The sequence below is a fragment of the Oncorhynchus tshawytscha genome, unplaced genomic scaffold (assembly GCF_018296145.1).
Source record: "Oncorhynchus tshawytscha isolate Ot180627B unplaced genomic scaffold, Otsh_v2.0 Un_contig_2731_pilon_pilon, whole genome shotgun sequence".
Taxonomy (NCBI): Eukaryota; Metazoa; Chordata; class Actinopteri; order Salmoniformes; family Salmonidae; genus Oncorhynchus; species Oncorhynchus tshawytscha.
Window position 1 is genome coordinate 32,430 of NW_024609372.1, and position 17,571 is coordinate 50,000.

General features: G+C 45.8%; 1 protein-coding gene across 4 annotated transcripts in view; it reads left to right on the forward strand.

Annotated features, from left to right (window-relative positions):
* The first annotated feature begins 8,175 nt into the window (after positions 1 to 8,175).
* The window catches only part of gpatch1 (G patch domain containing 1), a 29,942-nt gene continuing 20,546 nt past the window's right edge, over positions 8,176 to 17,571 (forward strand). For all 4 annotated transcript variants that reach the window (XM_042315033.1, XM_042315034.1, XM_042315035.1 and 1 more), the window contains exons 1-7: positions 8,176 to 8,288; positions 9,875 to 10,009; positions 11,527 to 11,612; positions 12,394 to 12,554; positions 12,932 to 13,029; positions 13,167 to 13,225; positions 15,081 to 15,329. In XM_042315033.1, the coding sequence (XP_042170967.1) occupies positions 8,219 to 8,288; positions 9,875 to 10,009; positions 11,527 to 11,612; positions 12,394 to 12,554; positions 12,932 to 13,029; positions 13,167 to 13,225; positions 15,081 to 15,329 (858 nt within the window). In that variant the 5' untranslated portion in view covers positions 8,176 to 8,218. The remainder of the gene's footprint in view (positions 8,289 to 9,874; positions 10,010 to 11,526; positions 11,613 to 12,393; positions 12,555 to 12,931; positions 13,030 to 13,166; positions 13,226 to 15,080; positions 15,330 to 17,571) is intronic.

A 17,571-nucleotide genomic window follows, 5' to 3' on the forward strand; every position in this document is an offset into this window, starting at 1 on the left:
ACTGTCCACTGTCCTGTTAGTGAGAGACTGTCCACTGTCTTGTTAGTGAGAGACTGTCCACTGTCCTGTTAGTGAGAGACTGTCCACTGTCCTGTTAGTGAGAGACTGTCCTGTTAGTGAGAGACTGTCCTGTTAGTGAGAGACTGTCTACTGTCCTGTTAGTGAGAGACTGTCCACCCCTACCGTAGGCATTGAGACAAATAACACATTGAGTGTTCTTCCCAAATGGCACCCTATTCCCTATGTAGTGCACTACTTTAGACCAGGGCCCTGTAAAAAGTAGTGTAGTATATAAGGATTTGGGTGGCGTTTGGGGAGCAGACGTTGAATGTCCATCCCAGGCCTTCGTATCTCATCATCATATGGAAACAATGGCTCTATTATCACGATGAGCATGAGGGAAGGTTGCTGTGTGTGTGTGTGTGTGTGTGTGTGTGTGTGTGTGTGTGTGTGTGTGTGTGTGTGTGTGTGTGTGTGTGTGTGTGTGTGTGTGTGTGTGTGTGTGTGTGTGTGTGTGTGTGTGTGTGTGCTGCAACAGTCTATTTGATCTTGATAGTGTTGTTGTGGGAGTTGTAACAGTCCTAAGTGATATACAGTGGATCCCCAGTGGGGATCCCAGCAGCTATCTGGTCTGTGTCTCGATTCTCTCCTGCTCTCTCTCTTAGTGTACCTCGGCAACACACATCTGATGTTGCAACAAGCTGATGGTGTGATGTTGTGCCGTTTTGGGAGGTTTTTACTTCGCTAAAGTCAACTGGCACGTTATCAAACGTTGCTTCAGAACTGTGGGGTCAAACGACAAGTTTACTGGATAACGGCAAATAACTAATAAAGACAAGATGACACTAACCAATAAAATAATCCTGTATTTGTCCCTGGAGTGGTGTGCTTTCTGTCCTCACTGTTAGAAACAGAAGATAGACTCCTGCCCTGTGGGCCGTTGTGGCCGGGACAAGGCTCCTTACTCAACCCACAGAAGGTCAGCCTAGTGCAGGCCGATAGGTTAGATAAATCCTGCCTTAGACAGGAGTACTCACTCTGGGCCCTGTGGGCCGTTGTGGCCGGGACAAGGCTCCTTACTCAACCCACAGAAGGTCAGCCTAGTGCAGGCCGATAGGTTAGATAAATCCTGCCTTAGACAGGAGCACTCACTCTGGGTCGTGACCTCCTGGTCATACGCTATGTTCCAAATGGAACACTATTCCCTTTATAGCGCAGGACCCATAGGGTTCTGGTTTAAAGTAGTGCACTATATATAGAGAACAGGGTGCCATAGGGCTCTGGTCTAAAGTAGTGCACTATATAGGGAACAGGGTGCCATAGGGCTCTGGTCTAAAGTAGTGCACTATATATGGAATAGGGTGTCACAGGGCTCTGGTCTAAAGTAGTGCACTATATATGGAATAGGGTGTCACAGGGCTCTGGTCTAAAGTAGTGCACTATATATGGAATAGGGTGTCACAGGGCTCTGGTCTAAAGTAGTGCACTATATAGGGAATAGGGTGCCATAGGGCTCTGGTCTATAGTAGTACCACTATATAGGGAATAGGGCTCTGGTCTAAAGTAGTACCACTATATAGGGAATAGGGCTCTGGTCTATAGTAGTACCACTATATAGGAATAGGGCTCAGGTCTATAGTAGTACCACTATATAGGGAATAGGGCTCTGGTCTATAGTAGTACCACTATATAGGGAATAGGGCTCAGGTCTATAGTAGTACCACTATATAGGGAATAGGGCTCTGGTCTATAGTAGTACCACTAAATAGGGAATAGGGCTCTGGTCTATAGTAGTGTACTATATAGGGAATAGGGCTCTGGTCTAAAGTAGTACCACTATATAGGGAATAGGGCTCTGGTCTATAGTAGTACCACTATATAGGGAATAGGGCTCTGGTCTATAGTAGTACCACTATATAGGGAATAGGGCTCTGGTCTATAGTAGTACCACTATATAGGGAATAGGGCTCTGGTCTAAAGTAGTACCACTATATAGGGAATAGGGTTCTGGTCTAAAGTAGTGCACTATGTAGGGAATAGGGTGCCATAGGGCTCTGGTCTAAAGTAGTGCACAATATAGGGAATAGGGTGCCATAGGGCTCTGGTCTAAAGTAGTGCACTATATAGGGAATAGGGCTCTGGTCTATAGTAGTACCACTATATAGGGGATAGGGCTCTGGTCTATAGTAGTACCACTATATAGGGAATAGGGCTCTGGTCGAAAGTAGTGCACTATATAGGGAATAGGGCTCTGGTCTATAGTAGTACCACTATATAGGGAATAGGGCTCTGGTCTAAAGTAGTGCACTATATAGGGAATAGGGTGCCATAGGGCTCTGGACTATAGTAGTACCACTATATAGGGAATAGGGCTCTGGTCTATAGTAGTACCACTATATAGGGAATAGGGCTCTGGTCTAAAGTAGTACCACTATATAGGGAATAGGGCTCTGGTCTAAAGTAGTACCACTATATAGGGAATAGGGCTCTGGACTAAAGTAGTGCACTATATAGGGAATAGGGCTCTGGTCTATAGTAGTACCACTATATAGGGAATAGGGTGCCATAGGGCTCTGGTCTAAAGTAGTGCACTCTGTGTTAGATAAGGTGACAGCAATGCCTCTATTGACGACAAGCGGTCTTCCACACGACAAGCTGCACTGAAACAACAAGCCTGACACCAACAGGCTCCAGAACAGCTCCTATCTCCAGGCCATAAGACTGCTGAATAGATAACACGACTACAGACTATCTGCACTGATCCTGGAACTGTCCCTGTAGATAACTACTTATCCTGGAACTGTCCCTGTAGATAACTACTGATCCTGGAACTGTCCCTGTAGATAACTACTGACCCTGGAACTGTCCCTGTAGATAACTACTGATCCTGGAACTGTCCCTGTAGATAACTACTGATCCTGGAACTGTCCCTGTAGATAACTACTGACCCTGGAACTGTCCCTGTAGATAACTACTGATCCTGGAACTGTCCCTGTAGATAACTACTGACCCTGGAACTGTCCCTGTAGATAACTACTGACCCTGGAACTGTCCCTGTAGATAACTACTGATCCTGGAACTGTCCCTGTAGATAACTACTGATCCTGGAACTGTCCCTGTATATAACTACTGACCCTGGAACTGTCCCTGTATATAACTACTGACCCTGGAACTGTCCCTGTAGATAACTACTGATCCTGGAACTGTCCCTGTATATAACTACTGACCCTGTATTTAACTACTGACCCTGTATATAACTACTGACCCTGGAACTGTCCCTGTAGATAACTACTGATCCTGGAACTGTCCCTGTAGATAACTACTGACCCTGGAACTGTCCCTGTAGATAACTACTGACCCTGGAACTGTCCCTGTAGATAACTACTGACCCTGGAACTGTCCCTGTAGATAACTACTGACCCTGTAGATAACTACTGACCCTGTAGATAACTACTGACCCTGGAACTGTCCCTGTAGATAGCTACTGATCCTGGAACTGTCCCTCTCGGTGATGAGACTGGACACAGAGGAGCTGCTGGGCTTGAAGAAGAGAGCAGCACGGACAAACTCATCCCTCTCTCTCCCTCTCATCCCTCTCTCTCCTTCTCATCCCTCTCTCTCCCTCTCATCCCTCTCTCTCCTTCTCGGTGATGAGACAGGACAGAGAGGATCTGCTGGGCTTGTAGAGGAGAACAGCACGGACAAACTCATCCCTCTCTCTCCCTCATCCCTCTCTCTCCTTCTCATCCCTCTCTCTCCCACTCATCCCTCTCTGTCCCTCTCGGTGACGAGACAGGAGAGGAGCTGCTGGGCTTGTAGAAGAGAGCAGCACGGACAAACTCATCCCTCTCTCTCCTACTCGGTGACGAGACAGGACAGAAAGGATCTGCTGGGCTTGTAGAGGAGAGCAGCATGGACAAACTCATCCCTCTCTCTCCCTCTCGGTGACGAGACAGGAGAGGATCTGCGGGGCTTGTAGAGGAGAACAGCACGGACAAACTCATCCCTCTCTCTCCCACTCATCCCTCTCTGTCCCTCTCGGTGACGAGACAGGAGAGGAGCTGCTGGGCTTGTAGAAGAGAGCAGCACGGACAAACTCATCCCTCTCTCTCCTACTCGGTGACGAGACAGGACAGAAAGGATCTGCTGGGCTTGTAGAGGAGAGCAGCATGGACAAACTCATCCCTCTCTCTCCCTCTCATCCCTCTCTCTCCTTCTCACTCATCCCTCTCTCTCCCACTCATCCCTCTCTGTCCCTCTCGGTGACGAGACAGGAGAGGATCTGCGGGGCTTGTAGAGGAGAACAGCACGGACAAACTCATCCCACTCTCTCCCACTCATCCCTCTCTGTCCCTCTCGGTGACGAGACAGAACAGAGAGGAGCTGCTGGGCTTGTAGAGGAGAGCAGCACGGACAATCTCATCCCTCTCTGTCCCTCTCGGTGATGGTGCGGTCCAGAATCAACTCCAGGCCATCTGGACACAGTGGAGAGGGCAGGGTTATAGCAGTGACAGTAAGAGAATCATGGTAGTAAAACAATGCAGGTTTGAGAGAAATGACCTGAATGCATGCAAGGGGCTGATATAGTGCACTAAATAGATAATAGGGTGCCCTTTGGGATGCTGATTATCTCCTGAGTGTCTAACAGGGCGGTTAGGGTCATGGTTATCTCCTGAGTGTCTTACAGGGCATTTGGTCATGGTTATCTCCTGTTACAGGGCAGTTAGGGTCATGGTTATCTCCTGTTACAGGGCAGTTAGGGTCATGGATATCTCCTGTCTTACAGGGCAGTGTCATGGTTAACAGGGCAGTTTGGGTCATGGTTATCTCCTGTTACAGGGCAGTTAGGGTCATGGTTATCTCCTGAGTGTTACAGGGCAGTTTGGGTCATACAGGGGTTATCTCCTGTTACAGGGCAGTTAGGGTCATGGTTACCTCCTGTTACAGGACAGTTTGGGTCATGGTTATCTCCTGTCTTACAGGGCAGTTAGGGTCATGGTTATCTCCTGAGTGTCTAACAGGGCAGTTAGGATCATGGTTATCTCCTGTTACAGGGCAGTTAGGGTCTTGGTTATCTCCTGTTACAGGGCAGTTAGGGTCATGGTTATCTCCTAAGTGTCTAACAGGGCAATTAGGGTCATGGTTATCTCCTGTCTTACAGGGCAGTTAGGGTCATGGTTATCTCCTGTTACAGGGTGGTTAGGGTCATGGTTATCTCCTGTCTTACAGGGGAGTTAGGGTCATGGTTATCTCATTTTACAGGGTGGTTAGGGTCATGGTTATCTCCTGTCTTACAGGGCAGTTAGGGTCATGGTTATCTCCTGCCTTACAGGGCGGTTAGGGTCATAGTTATCCCCTGTTACAGGGAGGTTAAGGTCATGGTTATCTCCTGAGTGTGTTACCGGGCAGTTAGTGTCATGGTTATCTCCTGAGTGTGTTACAGGGCGGTTAGGGTCATGGTTATCTCCTGTTACAGGGCGGTTAGGGTCATGGTTATCTCCTGTTACAGGGCAGTTAGGGTCATGGTTATCTCCTGAGTGTGTTACAGGGCAGTTTGGGTCATGGTTATCTCCTGTCTTACGGGGCAGTTAGGGTCATGGTTATCTCCTGTTACAGGGCAGTTAGGGTCTTGATTATCTCTTGAGTGTGTTACAGGGAGTTGTGTTATCTCCTGTTACAGGGCAGTTAGGGTCATGGTTATCTCCTGTTACAGGGCAGTTAGGGTCATAGTTATCTCCTGTCTTACAGGGCAGTTAGGGTCATGGTTATCTCCTGTTACAGGGCAGTTAGGGTCATGGTTATCTCCTGTTACAGGGCAGTTAGGGTCATGGTTATCTCCTGTTACAGGGCAGTTAGGGTCATGGTTACCTCCTGTCACAGGGCAGTTAGGGTCATGGTTATCTCCTGAGTGTGTTACAGGGCAGTTAGGGCCTGGTTATCCCCTGTTACAGGGCGGTTAGGGTCATGGTTATCTCCTGTTACAGGGCAGTTAGGGTCATGGTTATCTCCTGTTACAGGGCAGTTAGGGTCATGGTTATCTCCTGTTACAGGGCAGTTAGGGTCATGGTTATCTCCTGTTACAGGGCAGTTAGGGTCTTGATTATCTCCTGTTACAGGGCAGTTTGGGTCATGGTTATCTCCTGTTACAGGGCAGTTAGGGTCTTGATTATCTCCTGAGTGTGTTACAGGGCAGTTTGGGTCCTGGTTATCTCCTGTTACAGGGCAGTTAGGGTCATGGTTATCTCCTGAGTGTCTAACAGGGCAGTTTGGGTCATGGATATCTCCTGTCTTACAGGGCAGTTAGGGTCATGGTTATCTCCTGTTACAGGGCAGTTAGGGTCATGGTGTCTTACAGGGCAGTTAGGGTCATGGTTATCTCCTGAGTGTTACAGGGCAGTTAGGGTCATGGTTATCTCCTGTTACAGGGCAGTTAGGGTCATGGTTATCTCCTGTTACAGGGCAGTTAGGGTCATGGTTATCTCCTGAGTGTCTGACAGGGCAGTTTGGGTCATGGTTACCTCCTGTCTTACAGGGCAGTTAGGGTCATGGTTATCTCCTGTTACAGGGCAGTTAGGGTCATGGTTATCTCCTGTTACAGGGCAGTTAGGGTCATGGTTACCTCCTGTCTTACAGGGCAGTTAGGGTCATGGTTATCTCCTGTTACAGGGCAGTTAGGTCATGGTTATCTCCTTACAGGGCAGTTAGGGTCATGGTTATCTCCCTTTTACAGGGCAGTTAGGGTCATGGTTATCTCCTGTTACAGGGCAGTTAGGGTCTTGATTATCTCCTGAGTGTGTTACAGGGCAGTTAGGGTCATGGTTATCTCCTGTCTTACAGGGCAGTTAGGGCCTAATTATCTCCTGTTGCAGGGCAGTTAGGGTCTTGATTATCTCCTGAGTGTGTTACCGGGCAGTTAGGGCCTGGTTATCTCCTGTTACAGGGCAGTTAGGGTCATGGTTATCTCCTGAGTATGTTACCGGGAAGTTAGGGCCTGGTTATCCCCTGTTACAGGGCGGTTAGGGTCATGGTTATCTCCTGTTACAGGGCAGTTAGGGTCATGGTTACCTCCTGTTACAGGGCAGTTAGGGTCATGGTTATCTCCTGTTACAGGGCAGTTAGGGTCATGGTTATCTCCTGTTACCGGGCAGTTAGGGTCATGGTTATCTTCTGTTACAGGGCAGTTAGGGCCTGGTTATCCCCTGTTACAGGCCAGTTAGGGTCTTGATTATCTCCTGAGTGTGTTACCGGGCAGTTAGGGCCTGGTTATCCCCTGTTACAGGGCGGTTAGGGTCATGGTTATCTCCTGTTACAGGGCAGTTAGGGTCATGGTTATCCCCTACAGACAGAGATTTAACGTTTAGAGGGGCGGAGGTTGTGTTTTCAGAGAGAAGGGAGGATTAAGTTTTATTCGGTGTCCAGAGGCCTTTTTGGAGTCTTATTCTGGATGGGTTTCTGCTGACGGAGGCTCTTTGTAAGACAGTATCTGCTTTTATATAGAACCGAGGGAATGTCAATGATTTGGCGCTCAAAGAAAACAAAATGACAGAGGATTGTGCTCTCTGGCTGGACATTTGATAGCCGCTGCTTTGCTCTTCAGCATGCTGGAGGAATCATTTCATTCCGTGAGATGGTAGCAGCTCATCCACCCACACACTGACTCCCTGGTCTTTCTTTCATACACACTACATACACGCCAGCTCTCGCTCTCTCTCTCACACACACACACATATACACACATACACACACAAACACACACACACACACACACACACATACACACACACACACACACACACACACACACACACACACACACACACACACACACACACACACACACACACACACACACACACACACACACACACACACACACACACACACACACACACACGCCAGCTCTCTCTCTCACACACACACACACTGCTTGCAATGTTACCACAAGATGTCACTCAAACTTAAAAGAAAACCTACACAAGTAGCTGAATGCTGATTTCATTGTAATTACAGGATCATAGCTTGAATATGTCGAACAAAACAACTCTTCTACCGATTAATGCATTTACATTCCAGGACATTTCAGTTAATCTATTAACCAAATGCAACAGGCAGTGGACCAGTGAGTAAAAACTCAGTTGACGTTTGAATAAGCTGTTCGCGATTTGATTGCGCCTGCGCGTGATTTTGAACGGAACGACTTTCCGTAGTTGTAGTAAACATGGCGTCCGACAGCGACAGCGACGGAGATTTTGTTACTTTTGGAACCCCATTAGAACCGCTAGAAGAAGGTAACGTTCGTTTTTACTTTGTATATGACATTAATACAGTCATTTAATAGTTTATTGTGAAGGAAATAATGATTAGCGTGGTGTTTACGAGCTGATAACTTGTAAGTATAGTTATCATAACAGGAACACCCCGTCTCAAACTAAGACCTTATTCATTAATCTATTCATTAAAATTAGACGAGTCCTAATCACTTGCCAAGATGACATGTCTGTACCTGCTGTTTAGCGACACTTTCCCAACGTCGGAAGGTACAGTAACGTTATATCCATAATCGGTAGACTGTTTCTATTATTTGGGCATCGTTTACATTAACGTGCAATGCACAAAATATAGTCTTAAATTCAGTTTTTTAAATGCAACCCTGGACGACTGTGTGATCTCGCTCTCTGTAATTTTCATTTTCAACCTTTTCCCCCTGACCCAGTCTGCAATACCAACATGTTTCAAGGAGACCACCGTAGTCCCTGTGCTCCAGAACACCAAGGTGACCTGTCTAAATGACTATCGCTCCGTAGCCCTCACTTCTGTAGCCATGAAATGCGTTCTTAGCATCCCTGGATCCCATCCAATTCCCGTACCGCCCCAACAGGGTATCAGTGTGCTCACTAGCTCTGGTCCAGGGCATCAGTGTGCTCACTAGCTCTGGTCCAGGGCATCAGTGTGCTCACTAGCTCTGGTCCAGGGCATCAGTGTGCTCACTAGCTCTGGTCCAGGGTATCAGTGTGCTAGGTGAGTATCCGTCTGCTCACTAGCTCTGGTCCAGGGTATCAGTGTGCTCACTAGCTCTGGTCCAGGGTATCAGTGTGCTAGGTGAGTATCCGTCTGCTCACTCCAGGGTCTGGTCCAGGGTATCAGTGTGCTCACTAGGTCTGGTCCAGGGTATCAGTGTGCTCACTAGCTCTGGTCCAGGGCATCAGTGTGCTCACTAGCTCTGGTCCAGGGCATCAGTGTGCTGCTCTCACTAGCTCTGGTCCAGGGCATCAGTGTGCTCACTAGCTCTGGTCCAGGGCATCAGTGTGCTAGGTGAATATCCGTCGGCTCGCTAGCTCTGGTAGAGCGTGTTATGTTAACCCCTGTTGCTTGTGCAGCTAGCTAGTTCCCTCCTGTACTCCCGGTTCACTCAGGGCAGCTGGAGCCAGAACCTATCAGAGAAGCATTCTGCTGCAGATTGTGGGCGCTGACACCGTCTGGTCGCTTCCACTTCTGTCTCTGGCCAGAACACATCATTGACATCCACGTAGGATTGGAATCTGAAAACTGGATTTAATACTTTCTCGTAAACTTCTCGGTAAGGTAAATGATGCCCGATTTTTAGTAAGAACCGTGTAACGATTATGGATATATCTTTTAGACATGGGAACATGCCACCTAGCAAACAGGTAGTTCGTCGACCCTATTTGGGCAATAATTTGTCTTTCTGATCGACCTGGTTCTGGTCTACAGAAATCAGAGACGTAGTAAGGTATTGTGCTGTAGTTTGTCTAGTGCTTCCAAAAAAAGGGGGTATTTCCGAACCAGCTACTTTCCTAGTAGAAAGTATTACTCTACAATATCACGGCTGCTGATGTTTTCATCACGTGTGTAGATGAGCCTCTGAGGAAGCCTGTCCCGCTGCACGAGCAGACCGTGAAGGATGAGAAGGGCCGCTACCAGAGGTTCCATGGAGCCTTCACTGGGGGATTCTCTGCTGGGTACTTCAACACTGTGGGCACCAAAGAAGGTTGGTCCACACACACTCACTCACTCAGACACACTCACTCACTCAGACACACACACACTCACTCAGACACACACACAATTATTCAGACACACACACTCACTCACTCAGACACACACACTCACTCAGACACACACACAATTATTCAGACACACACACTCACTCACTCAGACACACACACAATTATTCAGACACACACACTCACTCACTCAGACACACACACTCACTCAGACACACACACTCACTCACTCACTCACTCACTCACTCACTCACTCACACACACACACTCACTCAGACACACACACTCACTCACTCAGACACACACACAATTATTCAGACACACACACTCACTCACTCAGACACACACACAATTATTCAGACACACACACTCACTCAGACACACTCACTCACTCAGACACACACACAATTATTCAGACACACACACACTATCTCTCTTTCTCTCAATCACTCTGTCTCACTCACTCAGAGACGGAGGCCTGTTAATGTCATCATGTGTTGTTTAACCAGCTTCTTTCTGAGAGACCTCACCATACCATATTATCACCATACCATGTTATCACCATACCATATTATCACCATACCATATTATCACCATACCATATTATCACCATACCATATTATCACCATACCATATTATCACCATACCATATTATCACCATACCATATTATCACCATACCATATTATCACCATACCATATTACCACCATACCATATTATCACCATTATCACCATACCATATTACCACCATACCATATTACCATATTATCACCATACCATATTATCACCATACCATATTATCACCATACCATATTATCACCATACCATATTATCACCATACCATATTATCACCATACCATATTATCACCATACCATATTATCACCATACCATATTATCACCATACCATATTATCACCATACCATATTATCACCATACCTCACCATACCTCACCATACCATATTATCACCATACCATATTATCACCATACCATATTATCACCATACCATATTATCACCATACCATATTATCACCATACCATATTATCACCATACTGAGAGATATCACCATACCATATTATCACCATACCATATTATCACCATACCATATTATCACCATACCATATTATCACCATACTGAGAGACCTCACCATACCATATTATCACCATACTGAGAGACCTCACCATACCACCATTTTATTGCTCCTTGATGTTCCAAACATATTGCTCACTGAATGTCTGCTGCAGAGAGACCAGAGATGGTGAGAAAATGAGTTCTGATCAGTCAGGGAAATGAAAGTGCTCAAAACAACATGTTGGCTCCCTATTTAAAAACAAGATGGAGACCAACCTATAGGATGAAAAATACCAGAGTTTGGACTAGCGCCACCTACCTGTTGGATTTCTATTTGTTTTTACAAATTAATAATTGAGTAAAATATTGATATAATATAGTCCAACAAAAATGTGTGACAGTATGAATCACTACTTGTTTCCTACTGCAGGGTGGACTCCAGCAACCTTTGTTTCATCTAGACAACAGAAAGCAGGCAGACAGAATGCCAGGCCAGAGGACTTCATGGATGAGGAGGTAGGCCTACAAGACATCTCATCTTATCAACAACAGGATACATGAAAGGACTGGTCACACTAACTATTTCCCTTTCAACTCACGTCACGGATGAGGAGGAACCTAGAATCTGAAGGAGACCACATTATACATTCTAGAGACCACATTATACATTCTGGAGACCACATTATACATTCTAGAGACCACATTATACATTCTAGAGACATTATACATTCTAGAGACCATTATACATTATACATTCTCATTATACATTCTAGAGACCACATTATACATTCTAGAGACCACATTATACATTCTAGAGACCACATTATACATTATACATTCTAGAGACCACATTATACATTCTAGAGACACATTATACATTCTTATACATTCCACATTATACATTCTAGAGACCACATTATACATTCTAGAGACCACATTATACATTCTAGAGAAGACATTATACATTCTAGAGACCACATTATACATTCTAGAGACCACATTATACATTCTAGAGACCACATTATACATTCTAGAGACCACATTATACATTCTAGAGACCACATTATACATTCTAGAGACCACATTATACATTCTAGAGACCACATACATTCTAGAGACCACATTATACATTCTAGAGACCACATTATACATTCTAGAGACCACATTATACATTCTAGAGACCACATTATACATTCTAGAGATCCCGGACTAAATGAGAACTTTGTCAGCACAACAACCATTTCCCTTTGTGGACCAACATGACAACATGGGATGTGAATGCGTTCCGTCTCCTCAGGATCTGGGGGACCACGGCATAGCCCCCAGACAAATCACCACTACAGCTGACTTCGCCTCCGGCAGGAAGGATGTGATCAGGGACAAGGCCAGAGCCATCACCTCTCTTTCAGCCCCTATCCCAGGGGACACTGTCCTGGAAGACTTGGTGGCTCCAGCTAGGTAACTATCCACCGGGCTGAACAGATGTTGTCACTCTGGGCCTGTATGTCTCAAGGGCTTTTCTACAATCAGGACCTCTCTGGCAATGTAGTAATTTGTTGAGAGATCAGCAGAACTACTCCTCTTGACACAGCCCCTGGTATTCGGTGAGCTAAATGGTATAACTGATTCTAGATCAGCAGAACTACTCCTCTTGACATAGCCCCTGGTATTCAGTGAGCTAAATTGTATAACTGATTCTAGATCAGCAGAACTACTCCTCTTGACATAGCCCCTGGTATTCAGTGAGCTAAATGGTATAACTGATTCTAGATCAGCCAGAACCACTCGTATATTTCTACTCTCTAGATCAGCTGGTCCTTGTTGACTCCTGGCAGGTCCTCCATGGGGGTGGAGTTACTGAGGAAGATGGGCTGGAAGGACGGCCAGGGGGTTGGGCCCAGGGTGAAGAGGAGGCTGTGTAAGCAGAGAGCAGGTGGGTTACTCAGCCTCTGACGTTGGAGCCTAATACGTTGTATAGACTGATGGGACTCTACTCTCAACAAAGTACTGTTTAACCCTTTTAGCTTGTGAATTTAAATAATTCTAAAAATGGTTATTTCTCTTTTACAGATTCTGGAACAAGGGCGTTCGTCTCGGCCTCGCCTCCCAACGGTTTATCGGGATCACAGGTAACACAGTGGTTTTGTTTTCAAATTGTGTTTGTTTTTACATTTCCATTTTGATATTAATCGATATGTAGTTTGTTGTAGAACTGCTTCCTGTCACTGCAGTAGACTCTCAGTAGACTCTCAGCTTAGCAGCGATATGCAGTTTGTTGTAGAACTACTTCCTGTCGCTGCAGTAGACTCTCAGCTTAGCAGCGATATGCAGTTTGTTGTCAGAACTCTCAGCTTAGCAGCGATATGCAGTTTGTTGTAGAACAGTGGAACTACTTCCTGTCCTGCAGTAGACTCTCAGCTTAGCAGCGATATGCAGTTTGTTGTAGAACTACTTCCTGTCTGCAGACTCTCAGCTTAGCAGCGATATGCAGTTTGTTGTAGAACAGTGGAACTACTTCCTGTCGCTGCAGTAGACTCTCAGCTTAGCAGCGATATGCAGTTTGTTGTAGAACTACTTCCTGTCGCTGCAGTAGACTCTCAGCTTAGCAGCGATATGCAGTTTGTTGTAGAACTACTTCCTGTCACTGCAGTAGACTCTCAGTAGACTCTCAGCTTAGCAGCGATATGCAGTTTGTTGTAGAACTACTTCCTGTCGCTGCAGTAGACTCTCAGCGATATTAGTTTGCAGCGAACTATGCAGTTTGTTCAGTAGAACAGTTTGTTGTAGAACTACTTCCTGTCGCTGCAGTAGACTCTCAGCTTAGCAGCGATATGCAGTTTGTTGTAGAACTACTTCCTGTCACTGCAGTAGACTCTCAGCTTAGCAGCGATATGCAGTTTGTTGTAGAACTACTTCCTGTCACTGCAGTAGACTCTCAGCTTAGCAGCGATATGCAGTTTGTTGTAGAACTACTTCCTGTCAGCAGCGATATGTAGTTTGTTGTAGAACTACTTCCTGTCACTGCAGTAGACTCTCAGTAGACTCTCAGCTTAGCAGCGATATGTAGTTTGTTGTAGAACTACTTCCTGTCACTGCAGTAGACTCTCAGCTTAGCAGCGATATGTAGTTTGTTGTAGAACTACTTCCTGTCACTGCAGTAGACTCTCAGCTTAGCAGCGATATGCAGTTTGTTGTAGAACTACTTCCTGTCACTGCAGTAGACTCTCAGCTTAGCAGCGATATGCAGTTTGTTGTAGAACTACTTCCTGTCACTGCAGTAGACTCTCAGCTTAGCAGCGATATGCAGTTTGTTGTAGAACTACTTCCTGTCACTGCAGACTCTCAGATATGCAGTTTGTTGTAGACTCTCAGCTTAGCAGCGATATGCAGTTTGTTGTAGAACTACTTCCTGTCACTGCAGTATACTCTCAGCTTAGCAGCGATATGCAGTTTGTTGTAGAACAGTGGAACTACTTCCTGTCGCTGCAGTAGACTCTCAGCTTAGCAGCGATATGTAGTTTGTTGTAGAACAGTGGAACTACTTCCTGTCGCTCAGACTCTCAGTAGACTCTCAGTTAGCATCAACATGCAGCTTGTGTACCTGTGATGTACCATTCCGACACAAAATGACAGACAGTCCGATCAGCGAAGGAGCGTTCCAATGGCGGGACTCCCGAACCTCCAATGGCTGTGGATATGTAACCCGATACCCCATAGTCACCCGACGGACAGTCCGATCAGCGAAGGAGCGTTAAGGCGGGACTCCCGAACCTCCAATGGCTGTGGATGTAACCCGAAACCCCATAGTCATCCGAGGCAGGGAGGCGGTGCAGTCAGACAGAACAATCACGAAACGAGTTACCTTGATAAAACAATTTAAACTATAACAAAAGTCCCCTAAAATCGGCGACTTGACGTTTACCCCTCCCATCACTGCAAAGACAATGTGATTTGATTGATTCATCCCCTACTGTTAAACCACAGGATGAGGAGGACGGAGAGTTCGTCCCTGAGAACGTGACCTTCGCTCCTAAAGACGTGACTCCTATAGACTTCACCCCTAAAGTGGACCTCCACGGCCTGGGCTACCGGGGTTTGAACCCCCTGGCGGCCCTGAGGGGAGGTCCGGGCGCGGGACACATCAACCTGTTCACCATGGACTCCGACAGGAGCAACAGCCTTTTTGGAGAGGACAGGAAGGGACAAAGACGCAGAGGAGGAGTGGCAGGACAGGTATGTATGGATACGTGTGTCTCTCTTTGTACCCCGTGTACCCTGTTTGTTATAGTAGGGAAAACACTGTCTGACTGTTGTGTCAGCTCTAATAGTAGGGAAAACACTGTCTGACTGTTGTGTCAGCTCTAATAGTAGGGAAAACACTGTCTGACTGTTGTGTCAGCTCTAATAGTAGGGTCAAAACACTGTCTGACTGTCAGCTCTAATAGTGAAAACACTGTCTGACTGTTGTGTCAGCTCTAATAGTAGGGAAAACACTGTCTGACTGTTGTGTCAGCTCTAATAGTAGGGAAAACACTGTCTGACTGTTGTGTCAGCTCTAATAGTAGGGAAAACACTGTCTGACTGTTGTGTCAGCTCTAATAGTAGGGAAAACACTGTCTGACTGTTGTGTCAGCTCTAATAGTAGGGAAAACACTGTCTGACTGTTGTGTCAGCTCTAATAGTAGGGAAAACACTGTCTGACTGTTGTGTCAGCTCTAATAGTAGGGAAAACACTGTCTGACTGTTGTGTCAGCTCTAATAGTAGAGAAAACACTGTCTGACTGTTGTGTCAGCTCTAATAGTAGGGAAAACACTGTCTGACTGTTGTGTCAGCTCTAATAGTAGGGAAAACACTGTCTGACTGTTGTGTCAGCTCTAATAGTAGGGAAAACACTGTCTGACTGTTGTGTCAGCTCTAATAGTAGGGAAAACACTGTCTGTTGTGTCAGCTCTAATAGTAGGGAAAACACTGTCTGTTGTGTCAGCTCTAATAGTAGGGAAAACACTGTCTGACTGTTGTGTCAGCTCTAATAGTAGGGAAAACACTGTCTGACTGTTGTGTCAGCTCTAATAGTAGGGAAAACACTGTCTGACTGTTGTGTCAGCTCTAATAGTAGGGAAAACACTGTCTGACTGTTGTGTCAGCTCTAATAGTAGGGAAAACACTGTCTGACTGTTGTGTCAGCTCTAATAGTAGGGAAAACACTGTCTGACTGTTGTGTCAGCTCTAATCAGTAATAGTAGGGGAAAACACTGTCTGACTGTTGTGTCAGCTCTAGGGAAAACACTGTCTGACTGTTGTGTCAGCTCTAATAGTAGGAAAACACTGTGGAAAACACTGTCTGACTGTTGTGTCAGCTCTAATAGTAGTAGGAAAACACTGTCTGACTGTTGTGTCTAATAGTAGAGAAAACACTGTCTGAGTGTCAGCTCTAATAGTAGGGAAAACACTGTCTGACTGTTGTGTCAGCTCTAATAGTAGGGAAAACACTGTCTGACTGTTGTGTCAGCTCTAATAGTAGGGAAAACACTGTCTGACTGTTTGTCAGCTCAGCTCTGACTGTTGTGTCAGCTCTAATAGTAGGGAAAACACTGTGACTGTTGTGTCAGCTCTAATAGTAGGGAAAACACTGTCTGACTGTTGTGTCAGCTCTAATAGTAGGGAAAACACTGTCTGACTGTTGTGTCAGCTCTAATAGTAGGAAAACACTGTCTGACTGTTGTGTCAGCTCTAATAGTAGGGGAAAAAACTGTTGTCAGCTCAGCTCTGTAGGGAAAACACTGTGACTGTTGTGTCAGCTCTAATAGTAGGGAAAACACTGTCTGACTGTTGTGTCAGCTCTAATAGTAGGGAAAACACTGTCTGACTGTTGTGTCAGCTCTAATAGTAGGGAAAACACTGTCTGACTGTTGTGTCAGCTCTAATAGTAGGGAAAACACTCAGCTCTAATAGTGAAAACACTGTTGTGTCAGCTCTAATAGTAGGGAAAACACTGTTGTGTCAGCTCTAATAGTGAAAACACTGTTGTGTCAGCTCTAATAGTAGAGAAAACACTGTCTGACTGTTGTGTCAGCTCTAATAGTAGGGAAAACACTGTCTGACTGTTGTGTCAGCTCTAATAGTAGGGAAAACACTGTCTGACTGTTGTGTCAGCTCTAATAGTAGGGAAAACACTGTCTGACTGTTGTGTCAGCTCTGACTGTTGTGTCAGCTCTAAAAGGGAAAACACTGTCTGACTGTTATGTCAGCTCTAATAGTAGGGAAAACACTGTCCGACTGTTGTGTCAGCTCTAATAGTAGGGGAAAACACTGTCTGACTGTTGTGTCAGCTCTAATAGTAGGGAAAACACTGTCAGCTCTAATAGTGAAAACACTGTTGTGTCAGCTCTAATAGTAGGGGAAACACTGTCTGACTGTTGTCATCTCTCTGTATTGTTTGGGTGTTACTAGTCAGGTGCTCTGGGATACTTAGCC